General features: G+C 43.6%; 1 protein-coding gene across 1 annotated transcript; it reads right to left on the bottom strand.

Annotated features, from left to right (window-relative positions):
- Window positions 1–2,246: 2,246 nt before the first annotated feature.
- On the bottom strand, window positions 2,247–14,778 carry LOC103188894 (histidine ammonia-lyase). The gene is given in 21 exon segments (XM_007909062.2): window positions 2,247–3,556; window positions 5,090–5,159; window positions 5,309–5,417; window positions 5,926–5,979; window positions 5,982–6,059; window positions 6,444–6,609; window positions 6,908–6,973; window positions 7,711–7,791; window positions 8,235–8,293; window positions 8,732–8,827; window positions 9,474–9,621; window positions 9,772–9,819; window positions 10,178–10,317; window positions 10,630–10,755; window positions 10,863–10,900; window positions 11,589–11,655; window positions 12,015–12,087; window positions 12,565–12,639; window positions 13,414–13,441; window positions 13,543–13,603; window positions 14,468–14,778. Coding segments are annotated over 21 exon segments (1,962 nt in total). The 5' UTR covers window positions 14,715–14,778; the 3' UTR covers window positions 2,247–3,424.
- Between the last annotated feature and the right edge of the window lie 562 nt (window positions 14,779–15,340).

Here is a 15,340-nt window from a genome sequence, read left to right as displayed (position 1 = left end):
TCTTGTCAGTCTGTACTCTCATGAAAACCTGCTTTTATGGTGTCCAAGCTGTGGATTTAAGATGTTAAATTCTTATGAGGATTCTGTAAATAAAATTTTGCTCAAAATTGGATTATTAATTTAACTTAAAGATCAACATTTTTTCCAGAAATTCTCACCATTTCCAACAGTCTGACAATGGCAATGTTGGCAGATATTGTAAAGGGTTTCACACCGAGGAACCTTTTGATCGGTGGAGTCCAGAGGTTATCATTGTACCTATCACTTCAGGCTATATTCCACCCAACTTTACACTGAAAGGATAATATATTAAACCTCAGCCCTATCAGATGGCACCAGATATTTACTATGACTTATGCAAAGTTGGAGTTATGTCAAACTTATATAGAATATAAACTCTTGACCTGGACTTGGGCAAACGTACGACTTAGCGATTATGCGATTTATACAGATCAGACTTATGTGAATTTTATGGTTCCTTTTTATGCTCACATGTCAGTCAGTGGATTGGCAGGAGGCATTTGAAATTTGAATTCTTTGACTTTCTGCGCTGCCTAAACAGTACCAAACCATCCTGTTGGACACCAAAACACAGTCGCTGCAAATGTCCTGAGAATGAGAGCCGTACATTCCAGACACAAAACAAGTTTGGGCAATTTTGACCTTGTTCAATCCCATTTGATGGAACACAAACATTCAGTTTAAAACATCGAGACCATTGACCAACTGTTTAACTTAAGAGTTAATAAGTTACTGAAAGCCACAAATTCTAACATTGGTGATGAGTAAAAAGGGATTGTTAGGAAGAGTTCATAGTAAGGGCCAGAAGAACACAATGCTTTTAAAGTCACAATTATTATTTTTATTCAGTGGTCGTGGCAGGAAGATCCACCGGTTAGATCTTAGAATCATAGAATTGTACAGCATAGAAGGAGGCCATTCGGCCCATCGTGTCTGTGCCGCTCTTTGAGCTTCCAAATCAACCCCACTCCCCCCGCGCTCCCCCCATAGCCCTGATCAACCACACTCCCCCGATCTCTCCCCATAGCCCTGATCAACCCCACTCCCCCACTCTCTCCCCATAGCCCTGATCAATCCCACTCCCCCACTCTCCGCATAGCCCTGATCAACCCCACTCCCCCACTCTCTCCCCATAGCCCTGATCAACCCCACTCCCCCACTCTCTCCCCATAGCCCTGATCAACCCCACTCCCCCGCTCTCTCCCCATAGCCCTGATCAACCCCACTCCACCGCGCTCCCCCCATAGCCCTGATCAACCACACTCCCCCGATCTCTCCCCATAGCCCTGATCAACCCCACTCCCCCGCACTCTCCCCATAGCCCTGATCAACCCCACTCCCCCACTCTCTCCCATAGCCCTGATCAACCCCACTCCCCCACTCTCTCCCCATAGCCCTGATCAACCCCACTCCCCCGCTCTCTCCCCATAGCCCTGATCAACCCCACTCCCCCGCACTCTCCCCATAGCCCCGATCAACCCCACTCCCCCGCTCTCTCCCCATAGCCCTGATCAACCCCACTCCCCCACTCTCCCCATAGCCCTGATCAACCCCACTCCCCCGCTCTCTCCCCATAGCCCCGATCAACCCCACTCCCCCGCTCTCTCCCCATAGCCCTGATCAACCCCACTCCCCCACTCTCCCCATAGCCCTGATCAACCCCACTCCCCCACTCTCTCCCCATAACCCTGATCAACCCCACTCTCCCGCTCTCTCCCCATAGCCCTGATCAACCTCACTCCCCTGTTCTCTCCCCATAGCCCTGATCAACCCCACTCCCCCACTCTCTCCCCATAGCCCTCCAAACTTGTCCTCCCCAACACACAAAACAAGTTTGGGCAATGTTGACCTTGTTCAATCCCATTTGTTAATACAAACATTCAGTTTAAAACACTGACTATGTTTTGGTTTCTACGTCAGGATGGTTTGATGCTATTTAGGCAGCACAGAAAAACACAATAATAATTTGGTCACTTCAATCCACGACTGTTTGTGGGACATTGCTGTGTGCAATTGGCTGCCGCATTTCGCCCACAAATATACAGTCAATTCACTTTGCAGTATATTCTGTGAAGCGCTTTGAGACGTCTCGAAGATGTGATGAGGCGCTGTATCAAATACCAGGATTATTATTATAAAGTCAAAGAATTCAAATTTCAATCTTTTCATATCTCTCTGTGTAGTTATGTGGCAAAACAGAATGAAAACGAACTCAATTCAATGTCTAAACTTGAAGTTACTTTATAGGTTTTTGTAATTCATAGTTGACTTATAAATATCACCGTCCCCCTCGCTTACAAATAAGGGCCCTTCACTCTGAATCAATAAACAACCTCTAGTTTATTCACAATCAATTTCACTGTAGCCTCATGGCTTTAACAGTCAATGACCAAATAACACTCCACGTATCATGCTTACCTTCCCCCATCCTTATTATTTTTGTTTAACACCAAAGCATTTCATTTCTTATATCACACATTAATTGATAATTTCAGCAATATAACAACAACAAATGACATTTAAACGGTGCCCTTTACATCAGGAGGACGTCCCAAGGTGCTGGACAGTCAGGGATTTGAACCCAAGCTGGGGGCGTGGAGGGCGGGGAGAGGAGGGTGGCTGAAGGCGCAGTTGAAGAGGAAGGTCCTAAGAAGGGTCTTGAAGGAGGCGAGGGAGAGTGCAAGGTGTAATGCTGCAATCACAAGAAATAGCTGTCTATTTAAATAGGATTCCATCTTGACCTCATTACTTTGCTTTCCCAGATCTCATATCACCTCAGTGAGCGAGTATTAAACACATGGAACAATCTCTCTAGGGAGACGGTGGAAGCAGAAAGTGTTGATTCTTTCATGAACAAATGAGATAGATTTCTATTAGGAAATAATATCTGGGGATACAATAGAGAGTTTGGGACATGACATGCCAAGCGACTGCCAGGATGGTGGAAGGTGAACTGGATGGACCTTGGTCTTTCATCTAGCAAGTTCTTATATTTTTATGTTGTCTCCCTTTACCTATACTGTTGGCATGTGTCATTCCTACACCCTCACTACATTGTAATCCAAACTCATTGTATATTCTGGCCTAAACATCTTCTGATTACCTTTTTCATCCAAACCAGTCTTGTGATCTTTCGCTCTCTTTCTCTCTCTCTCACACACCAAAGTGTCCCATTTACAAACTAAGGTCCATTGCAATAAATTTCCAGACACCCAGTAAAATGGCATATATCCAAGATGAAATCTCCACAATTTATCAAATAATTCAAGTATCACTGAAACCCACTTATAAACTCTACATTCACAGATTGAGTTGTACACTGTTATAAGATGATGGTACGCTACATAAGAGGTAGCTTTCTGCTATGGTACACTTAGATATGTAACTCTGTCAAGCACAAAGCTTATTCTTTACGAGCTCGCTTGCATGAAGGCTCTAGAGAGTCCAGTGAAAAGGCAGTGGGGGAAACCGATCTCGTTTCTGGTACGTTGGCTGTTCTGTACTTCTCTATGTAAGGATGTGCCACTTGCCAGACCTGTGAGAAGAGAAGCAATCAGATCAAAAGCAAAAAAAACATTGTTAATCATAATCATTTTTAATAGGGAACAAAAATAATCCTTGCGCCTTTCACTCTGAAGTATGGTGATGGGTTTCTGCATGTGCCAAACATGCGGCTGACCCAATAGAAACTTCAGGAGGATATCCCAAAGAGTTTCACAGGACTTACAGTGAAGGTAGAGTGACTGTGCGCATCACTCAGCGCAATGATGCACAGCAGTGTCCCATGAACAGCCATGAAACCCATAACCAATTCTATTTGGGGGATTGTTGGTCAGGACACCACGAGAGAGAAACTCCCTTCTCTTTTCAAATAGTGCCATGGGATCTTTAACATCCACCTGAACAGGCAGACAGGACCTCAAATTAATATCCAAACTGAAGGACAAGTATCTCAGACAATGCAACCCCCACCAAGCATTGCATTGCAGTGTCAGCTTAGACTGTGTGAGTTTAAGGTCCAACTTGGGGCTTGAACCCACAACTTCCTGACTTTGAGGTGAGAGAGCTACCACTGAGCCAGGCTGACAAGCCAAATAAAAGAGTATAGAATGGGGTTTGTGACCCTACAGAACATGAGCTTGTCTATTCAGGATCATTGCAGAACTGCAAACAACAAGATAGGGATGATTTTTGAAGCAGATTCTGAGCGTGATTTTCATAAAATAACATACCCAATTTTCTAGGAAAGGAAGACATTTCTTAACTAAGGTCTTTTCCCAGTAACCCAAATACTCCAAACACTAAGAATGTGTGTCGTTTGATTTTCACTTTAAATATTTGTTCCTCAAATCAATGTTTAACTGTACAGTCAAACACATTTATCTAATGTCAATAAATTTAGCCCCAAATTCCAGCCAGTCTTAGCCGGTAAGACTGTTTGATCTTAAATTGAAAACTGCACAATACAGAATTATGGAAAGCACTTAAATTCAGTGTTATTGTGGAAGCTGGACTTCTGCAGTTTGTAAAACAAACTTCCAATCAAGACAATTTTTCACAAGTATTTTCCACAATTTTTCATAATCTTAAATGTTAAGACAAAATGGTTTTATAATAATAATGCTTGCATTTAACATGACGTCTTATCACTTTGTTGATACATTGTAAAGCAAATTTGGAAAAGGCGCTAAACAAATGTAATTTGTTGTTGTTGAATTGACTGTGTATTTTGTGGGTGAAACGCAGCAGCTAATTGCATACAGCAGTGTCCCACAAACAGTCGTGGATTAACTGACTTTTTTTTAGGGATTATTAATGCCCAAAAAGTGATCTGCCAATTGACTAATATGCGAGTTCCTACTGACTGCTGGTAAACAGAGGCTTTGTGTGGAGTAAGGAAACTTGCCTAAGGTTTTACCCTGACCTGCCCGGGAATCGATCCCGGGTCCTCTCGGTTGCAAGGCGAGTGCTCTACCCAATACCCTACAGGACTCCACAAATTTTGCATTCCTCTTCTAGGACTGACTATGACTAGCTGGAATTTCAGGACTTTTGCCCATCAACTTGCCTTCTGTTCCACCAGCATCCTGTGGACAACTTCAATGTCGGGCGCCATGAAACGATCTTTAATCCAAGGTCTAGGAGAAGGGAGACAGTAGAACAAACATTAACATTGTTGACTGGACCTATGTATGTCCATGTGTTTGGTCTCTGGCCTCATTTGTCAACACTTTGCACAACCTTTTCTCAAATATTACCCGAAAATAGATAGTGTGATTCAACAAACCTGACCACCGTACGCACAAGATCATAGACCTTCTCCAGTGGAGTTGTTGTCTTGAGAGGACGGAGAAATTCTATCCCTTGGCAGGCTGCGAGGAGCTCAATGCTAAGCACTGAAACGGCAAGAGAGGAATAGCATATAACTTGCTAATCAGCCAACATTTACAGATTGTAGATAATAATAATAATCTTTGCATTTGATATAGCGCTTTTCACGTCGGGAGGACATCCCAAAGCGCTTCACAGAACACACTGTAAAGTGAATTGACTGTATATTTTTGTGGGCGAACGCGGCAGCCAATTGCGCACAGCAGCGTCCCACAAACAGCCGTGACTGAGTGACCAAATTATTATTATTATTATTATTTTAAGGGATTATTACCAAATCTACAAATTAAATAAAACGTGATCTGCCAATCGACTAACAACTGGGTTCCTACTTACTGCTGGTAAACAGAGGCGTGTGTGTGGAGTAAGGAAACTTGCTTAAGGTTTCGCCCTGTCTGGGAATTGAACCCAGGTCCTCTCGCTCACTCAGTGAGTGCTCTAATCACAAACCACAGGCGTTCACGATGCAGCATTAAAGTGATCCTCAGTCTCTGTGGTTTCAGTCAGGGTTACCTTGCTCCACGTGCTCTATGACCCTCAAGGCTTTCCTGGCAGCCCAGCCCCCATAGAGACATGATCCTCAGTGGCTGCACTGGTGGACAGGGAGTCAACTGATGACGGGTGGCACAGAACCTTGTTCTCAGACACTGCAGGAAATAAAAATAAGGCTGTGCTCAGTGCCTTAGGCTTTCTGAAAAGGTCAAATGTAACAAACAACAACTTTTACTGTATTTTCTGTATTTTACATTTACTGTATATAAATATAGAGCACCTTTCGTAGCGTATCTGAGCACTGAACTGTGGTGGGATTTGATGCCAAACAAGGGAGAAGTAATAATAATAATAATCCTGGCATTTGATATAGCACCTTATCACGTCTTCAAGACGTCTCAAAGCACTTCACAGAATACACTATAATGTGTAGTGACTGTGTGTTTTGTGAGCAGCCAATTGCGCACAGCAGCGTCCCACACACAGTTGTGGATTGAGTGACTAAATTATTATTATTTTTGAAGGGAATGCTAACTTACCTAAAGCAGCTGCTGAACAATGAGCGATCATAAAACCAGAGTTCAACCCTCCTTCATTGACCAGGAAGGCTGGCAATTCACTGAGAGAAGGGTTACACAGCCTCTCGATTCTCCTCTCACTGATCGCGGCCAGTTCATGAACACCAATAGCCAGGTAGTCGAGGGCCTAACACAAGCAGAATCAACATCATCATAATAATAATCTTTGCATTTGATACAATGCCATATCACATCTATGAGACGTCTCAAAGTGCTTCACAGAATATACTGCGAAGTGAATTGACTGTATATTTTGTGGGCGAAACTTGGCAGCCAATTGCACACAGCAGCGTCCCACAAACAGTCACTTGTGAGGCAAGTGCTCTAAACACTCAGCTTCCAGACAACACAACACTGTGGATATTATATGTGAGACTCAGGTCAATGAACAGGTTACAAAAACAATCATTAAAATGGCCACTTACTTTTGCGGGATATTCTCCGTGAAAGTTTCCCCCAGAAATGGTCTCTCCTCTTTCTGCAAACACCATCTTTAGTAAATAAATTAAGGTTTAAAACTGCTGGGAAGACTCTGTCTATGTACTGCTGAAATCCGACTTATTTTAAGTAGAATTTCAGTAGTAGATTGACAAAGTCAATGCAATGGGGGCATCATCGTAACAATACAGCGATGCCATTTAGGAGTGAAATCAGGGGCAGTTTTTTATGCAAAGGCCAGTGGAAATCTGGAACTCTCTCTTTCCGCCAAAAGACTGTGGATCATGGCTGTGGATCCATTCACATTATCAAGACTGAGGTGGAGAGATGTTTGTTAGGTCAGGGTATCAAGGGCTAGGGGGCAAACCATAATTTACTGCTATGGTACGTTTTTCCAATTCATCTTTAATTGCTAATGATGAAATACGATAGAGTGAGAATGGAGGCTGTATTACAGTAATAATAATAATCCTTGTATTTGATACAGCGCCGTATCACATCTTCGAGGCGTCCCAAAGCACTTCACAGAAAATACTGTAAAGTGAATTGACTGTATATATTTGTGGGTATATATATTAGCAATAATAATAACAAGCCTTGCATTAGATATAGAGCTTTATCACTTATAACTTACTAACTTATATTATTATTTACAACTTATCACCTCATTATTCTAATTAATTACAATTTATCATTGATAATACTAATAATTATCACATTATTATTATTTATAACTTAGAACATATTATGCCGTTGCATATTATCGGTTGTTTAAATTCACAAAGGATACAGGGTTATCTGTAGCACTGTTAATTTCAGTCTGAATGATGTTTTTCACAAAAGCAATAGTGTCATTCACCACCCCATGTACCTGAAACAAAAGTACTCAAGTTATAATAATAATATAATAATAATCCTTGCATTTCATATAGCAATATTTCATGTCATCGAGACATCTCAATGCAATTTACAGGATTTTCCTTTGAGGGGAGTGACTGTATTTGTAGGCAATTTAAACAGAGCTATACAGCTTTCACATGCTTTCTTAATTTGAAGGGCAGTTACAAGTTACATCGTGCAAATAGTCACAGAGTAAAACTGGCACAATTCTGATCTGTATCAATCGTATAATCACTAAGTCGTACATCTGCCCAAGTCACGTTCAACAGTTTATATTCTATACAAGTTTGAAATGACTCCTACTTTGCATAAGACATAATAAATGTCTGGTTCCAACTGATATGACTTATGTGAGGTTTACTGTAATGCATCCGAAACATTTCAACCATCAGATCGCAATGAAATATTGGCTACCTGAGGGCAACATCGTAGAGTATATGCATCCTGGACACGATCACAGAACCTGTGGCTTTCTGTGAAAAATGTACAAAACGATAATAATAATAATTATGCTTGCATTTGATAAAGCGCCTTATCACGTCGTTGAGACAATATCTCAAAGCGCTTCAAAGAACATATTGTGGGCGAAACGCGGCAGCCAATTGCACACAAACAGCCGTGGATTGAGGGACCAAATTATTATTTTTTTTGAAGGGATTATTACCCCCAGAAAAACGATCGGCCAATCGACTAACAAGCGGGTTCCTACTTACTGCTGAGTAAACAGAGGTGTGTGGGGTAAGGAAACTTGCCTAAGGTTTCACCCTGCCCGGGAATCAAACCCAGGTCCTCTGGCTTGTGAGACGAGGGTTCTAACCACTACGCTATGGAACTCCAAGGAAGACTGATACAAATATTATGAGCACATTCAGAATATTGCAACGCTATTTGAAACCCATGGGACTGCTTACCTGCTATTTCAGAGGGATGATGGTCAGAACCCAGCAGTGACCTAAATCGAAAGGCTACCTCCACCTGGCCAGGGTGAGGACGTAATTCATGAATGTCTAAACACATGGGTAACAGCACACTGTAAATCCAGCTGCAATAAGCACTCAGAGATTTATGTCGCATTTACCTAAAGGACATATGATGTGATGAATTTGTTTCCCGAAATGTGATATAATCATATACATTCTATAATATATATCTTATAACCACAAAGGCTTATAAGATAAGATAAGCCTTTGCGGTTATGATATCAGCAATTTATTATTCCGTAAAGTAGCAAGACTTGTAATAATGATAATAATCCTTACATTTGATATAGCACCTTATCACGTCTTTGAGACGTCTCAAAGCACTTCACAGAATATACTGAATATACTGACTGTATATTTTGTGGGTGAAACACAGCAGCCAATTGCACACAGCAGTGTCCCACAAACAGTCGTGAATTGAGTGATCAAATGTTTTATTTTTTTGAAGGGATTATTACTCCCAAAAAAGCGATCGGCCAATCGACTAACAACTGAGTTCCTACTTATTGCTAAATAAACAGAGGTGTGTGGAGTAAGGAAACTTGCCCAACGTTTCGCCCTGCCCAGAAATTGAATCCAGGTCCTCTCGCTTGCGAGGCGAGGGCTCTAACCATTAAGCCACAGGACACTGAGCTAGAATGCCCATTGGGTATAACACTAACTAATCACTCACCACTGTCAAAGGCTCTTGTGGTGCCTTTCAGAACCTCCAGTGTAAGAGCTGCTATAATGTCAGCCTGTCTGGCTATAGCAGTCGCTCTCTCCACAGCCTCAGCTCCCAGCGACGTGATCATCTGTGTCCCATTAATGAGAGCCAGTCCCTGTATGATGAACAAATAAAGAACAATAACGTACAACCATGCCATTCTAAATTGAAGATCAAGTGCCATATCTGCCGCATAGGACAGTGTTGCTGATTGAAACAATCGCACATCAGTGAAAGAAACAATAAAATCAAACCCCTGAATTACCTCCTTCGGCTTCAGTGTAATGGGCTTCAGGCCATGTGCTTGCAAAACCTGAAAGAGAAAGTTTTGTTATTGGTGCAAAATGTTGTAAAGGATCCATTGAATCCAACCTGTTCACAACAGCAGCAGCAACAACAATAACAACTCACATTTACACAGCCCCCTCACACAGGGAGCGTCCCAGAGCACTTGACAGTGGCAGAGCACGACACCGAGCCGGGGGGAGGGGGAGGTGACCATAGCCACGGTGGAAGAGGAAGGTCTTCAGGCATGAAGATCGGGAAGCAGGGGGTAAGGTGTGGGGATAGAGGGAGAGAGTAGGATTTGCAGGGTTACCAGGAGCTGAGTGGGATGATTCTTGACCCCCATTGAAGCCTTAGTATTTCACGGAACAGAATGAATAACTCACATATTTGGCGTCTGCCCATCCACTTTTTGGTGACCACATTTTGCCTTCACCCATCAGCCCCAGGGCGAGGTGAGAAAGGGGAGCCAGATCTCCACTGGCCCCAACTGTTCCCTTCTCTGGGACGTATGAGAGACAGGAAGCTACAGGAGAAAGAGAGAATATAATAATCCTGGCATTTGATATTGCACCTGATCACGTGTTCGAGATGTCTCAAAGCGATTCACAGAATATACTGTAAAGTTTTAGTGACTATATATTTTGTGGGTGAAACACGGCAGCCAATTGCACACAGCAGCGTCCCACAAACAGCTGTGGATTGAGTGACCAAATTATTATTATTTTTAAAATTTATTTTTGTTTTGAAGGGTTTATTATCCATTCTATGGTGTCAATTTCACACTGAAAAGATGCGAAGTCACTTTAGCAAATCTGAGAGAGATTGTTTTTCTCACCATTAAAAGCCTGGATCATTTGCTGGAGGGTTTCCAAAGAAATCCCACTGTATCCCTTAGCGAGAACATTGATCCTCAAAGCAAGGAGCATCCGAGATCTATCTGGAGTCAAGGGCTTCCCAACACCTGGGCAACGTGCAGCAGCAAAGGTTTCAGTGAAAGAGAATCAGAATTCAAAATAATCCAGCACAATTTTAACATGTCACAAAACATGGCAATAAAGAGGTCCTTACCAGCTGAATGGGAACGCACAAGGTTTTCCTGGAGTTCCCTGAGGAACAAGGAAAATATTAATAATAATCCTTGCATGTCATCAAGATGTCGCAAAGCGTTTGACAAAATATACTGTAAAGTAAATTGACTGTATATTTTGTGGGCAAAATGTGGCAGCCAATGGCCCACGCCAGTGTTCCGCAAACGGTCGTAGATTGAGTGACTCAATTTTTTTCAAGGGATTATTAATCCCTGAAAAGTGATCCACCAATCGACTAACAACCGTATTCCTACTCTCTGCTGGGGAAACAGGCGTGTGGAGTAAGGAAGCTCGCCCCACGCTTCGCCCCAACTGGGAATCGAACCCGGGTCCTCTCGCTTGAGAGCGAGTGCTCTAACCACTGAGCTGCAGGACTCCACATTCCTAAAAGGTTACATTCCTAAAAAAAATATTGTTCATCTTTTCCATTAAAAAGCCATAAGGCGTAAGGTTTTGATTTGGATCAATTCTGATCACGGACTTAAATGCTGCTTTGCAATGAGTTAATCAACGGATACTGTGACCTAACAACCAAAGGTGTGAGCCACATTTAAAGACAATTTCCAGAAAGAATCTGTATATTCAAATAAGCTTAAAGTTGCCAAAATGGTACGAGTTAAAGCTTCCTAGAAGCCTGGACATTATAAATGATAAAACTACTGTAACAATGTCCAAAGTTATTAGGCCAACGAGTAACATGACTTACTTGAGCTTATTGTGTGGGATCACAGTTCGAGCAAATTTACCAAAGCCAGTAGTTATTCCATAAACAACTGAAAGGGAAAACAAAATGAACACTTCAATGTTACTTATAATAATAATCTTTGCATTTGATACAGCGCCTTACCATGTCTTCAAGACGTCTCAAAGCGCTTCACAGAATATACTGTAAAGTGAATTTGGGGCGAAACGTGGCATCCAATTCTGCACAGCAGTGTCCCACAAACAGTCGTGGATTGAGTGATCAGATTATTTATATATTTACTTATTATTTATCTATTTATTTGTTTTGAAGGGATTATTACCCTTCATCTATTACTTATTTTTAGAGGCCTTTAGTTTAATTGTATTCATCTCACAGATGTTGCTGATATCATTCAGATTCCCAGTGATATTTCTTTCCCTGAAATACCTTTATTTTCTTTCACAATATTTTCCAGAAGCAGTCTCGACTGTCTGATCCTCTCCTCTGATTCTTCAGTCAACTAGAGACACATTCCATAACATTGTCATTCAAACACATAATAATAATAATAATCCTGGCATTTGATACAGCGCCTTATCACGTCTTTGAGACGTCTCAAAGCGATTCACAGGATATACTGTAGAGTGAAGTGGCTGTGTATTTTGTTGGTGAAACCCAGCAGCCAATTACACACTGCAGCGTCCCACAAACAGCCGTGGATTGAATGACCATTTTTTTTGGAGGAATTATTACCCCTGGAAAGCGATTCACTGATCGACTAACAACTGGTTCCTACTTACTGCTGGTAAGCAGAGGCGCGTGGAGTAAGGAAACTTGCGTAAGGTTTTGTCCTGCCCGGGCATTAAACCCGGGTCCTCTCGTGCCCTTTGCAAGTGAGTGCGCTAACCACTGAGCTACAGGAATCCACGCGTTTAATGTTTAATTGCACTACACAAAGAATTTCTAAACATATTGACTTTAGTAGTAAGATTCGAACCTTGATCTTGTAAAGTCCTCTTCCCAAAGAAACCAGGTCTTCTGTGGTTAGATTGTTTCCGTCTAAATAAATATTCTGAGAGATTGTTTTTCCTTCAGATTGTTTTACAACATCAACTTGCATTTACACAGCGTCCTTCATGGGGGTGGGGGTAGCATCTCGGAGCGCTTAACAGTGTCAGGCTGGGGGGAGGGAGGGAGGAGGGAGGAGATGACTGTAAGCACGGTCGAAGCGGAAGGTCTTTAGTTGTGATCTAAAAGCAGGGAAGGAGGGGACAAGATGGAGGACTCGTGGCAGAGAGTTACAAAGCTTCAGGTCGTAGTGGCTGAAAGCACAGGTACCGACGGTGAAGCGGAGAGGACGAGGGACAAGAAGGAGGCCAGAGCCAGCCGAGCGGAGACAACTTACTTGACATTCGACACATTATAATTAGAGAAATATTCCAAAACAGTTGTATGTTGAGTTACTGAGCAATAATAATCCTGGCATTTGATACAGCGCCTTATCACATCGTTGAGATGTCTCAAAGCGCTTCACAGGATATATTGTAAAGTGTAGTGACTGTGTATTTTGTGGGTGAAACGCGGCAGCCAATTGCGCACAGCAGTGTCCCACACACAACCGTGGATTGAGTGACCAAATAATTATTATTATTTTCATTTATTTTTGGGAAGGGATTATTACCCCTGGAAAAGTGTTCCGCCAATCGACTAACAAGCGGGTTCCTAATTAGTGCTGGTAAACAGAGGCGCGTGGAGTAAGGAAACTTTGCATTAAATCCTGAGAAGCACCTTGTGACATGTTCCCGATGTGAAAGGTGTCAGTGTATCAAACACAAGGATTATTTACCTCCTCCGGCTCCCGATATTTGTGGTATCTGAGAGATCGATTAGTTAAGGCAATCACGCTATTGATTTTCCATCTCCATTTACTTTCCAAATATTATTTTACTCGGGGAATAAAGCTGTGAAAGGATACAGATGGACTCTCTCCGGCTGAGATGGAATGAAGTCTGGAGGCATAACGTCCCCCTCAATAACTCAATTCAAAAATAAATACTGTGATTAGTTAATGAACATCCATCAGCGATCAGAGCTCAATGTAAAGCAGTGGGTGATATATCGTCAAATCATAGGATCATAGAATCTTACAGCACAGAAGGAGGCCATTCAGCCCTTCAAGCCTGTGTCGCTCTGAAAGAGCCATCAACTAGCCCCACTCCCCCACTCTTACCCCAACTAGCCCCACTCCCCCACTCTTACCCCAACTAGCCCCACTCCCCCACTCTTACCCCAACTAGTCCCCACTCCCCCCACTCTTACCCCAACTAGTCCCCACTCCTCCACTCTTACTCCAACTAGTCCCATTGCCCCATGTTACCCCATAGCCCCGCACATTCCTTTTTAAGTTCCTCTCCAATTCCCTTTTGAGAGTTGTTATTGAATGTGTTTCCACCCTTTCAGGCTGTGCATTCCAGACTGGAACAACTCCCTGGGTAAAAACAGTAAATGCCTCCCTACCAACCTGCCCACTCCCTCCGTTCAGTGGCCTCTGACTGCTCCATGTCTCCCGCCCGACCCGCGCTACCATCGGTGGCCGGGCTTTCAGCCTCTGCCCCCACACTCTGGAACTCCATCCCATGGTCCCTTGGCCTCGCTTCCTCCCTCGCCTCCTTCAAGGCCGGTCTCAAGACCCTTTTCTTCGACCGTGCCTTTGGTCTCCCTCCCACTTCTCTGCCTTCCCCCCCCCCCCACCCCTCCCCCACCCCTCCCCCATGCTCGGGCCCCGACACCTGACTGTCCAGCGCTTTGGGATGTCCTCCTGGCGTGAATGGCGCTCTATAAACGTCATTTTGTAGTTGTTGTAACGTTCATTCTGTGAATCCTGTTAAGCACAAACCTACCAACTTCCACAAAATCATTGTCTTCCAGAACGTCCTCAATGGCATCATCGGGATCTAACAATCCCTGTCCCTGACAGCGTCTCATCAGGAACGTCACGTCAGCCACACAGTCCAACCCGCCATTGTCTGGCTTGTTCTTCACGTAGCGTCTCAAGGCCTCTCGGCCCAACCACAACACGGTGCTACACGTGTCCTTGCAGGGCACCGTCAGCCACTCGCTCCTCACGTGCACGGTGTAGCGAGGCATGGCCGCTGGGAGCTGTGGTGCTGGGTGTGAGGAGCACTGAGATGTCTGTCCTCACCAACTCCTCAACCACAGTCCTGAGGGATTGATAGAGAAGTGGGGATGTCCAGACCTCCTCCAATCACATCACAAGTTGCCGTGTGTTCCCTCCCCCTTCCCAAACCCCTCCCCCAGGCCTGAGTAAAGCCCCTCCCCCTCCACAGGCTCCTCCTCCGAGACTCAAGTGTTGTGGTCAAAATTTGTTGGGTCAAAATACAACTTTGCTGCACAACACAACGTAATTGCAAACCGTCTCCTTCCTGCCATTGTCGTGGAGCTCTCGCCTGGCGAGCCAGAGGACCCGGGTTTGATTCCCGGTCGGGACACAACCTTAGACAAGTTTCCTTCCTCCACACACCTCTGTTTATTTAGCAGTAAGTAGGAACCCGGTTGGTAGTCGATTGCATCTTTTCTATAAAAAAAGATTTGCCTGGAAGCGAATGAGTGGCCACCCCCCAACCACCCGTCCCCAACCCCCCCAGGTATCATTCTGTGCTGCAGTTCACAGCCTCATTGACTCGGGTGTCCTGGGGGTCACTTTGTCATGACTGTCGTTTATTGTATAATCCAGTTATGAGTCAACAGCCGGC

The sequence above is a fragment of the Callorhinchus milii genome, unplaced genomic scaffold (assembly GCF_018977255.1).
Source record: "Callorhinchus milii isolate IMCB2004 unplaced genomic scaffold, IMCB_Cmil_1.0 Scaffold5, whole genome shotgun sequence".
Classification (NCBI taxonomy): Eukaryota; Metazoa; Chordata; class Chondrichthyes; order Chimaeriformes; family Callorhinchidae; genus Callorhinchus; species Callorhinchus milii.
This window is presented reverse-complemented; position numbering and strand designations above follow the sequence as displayed.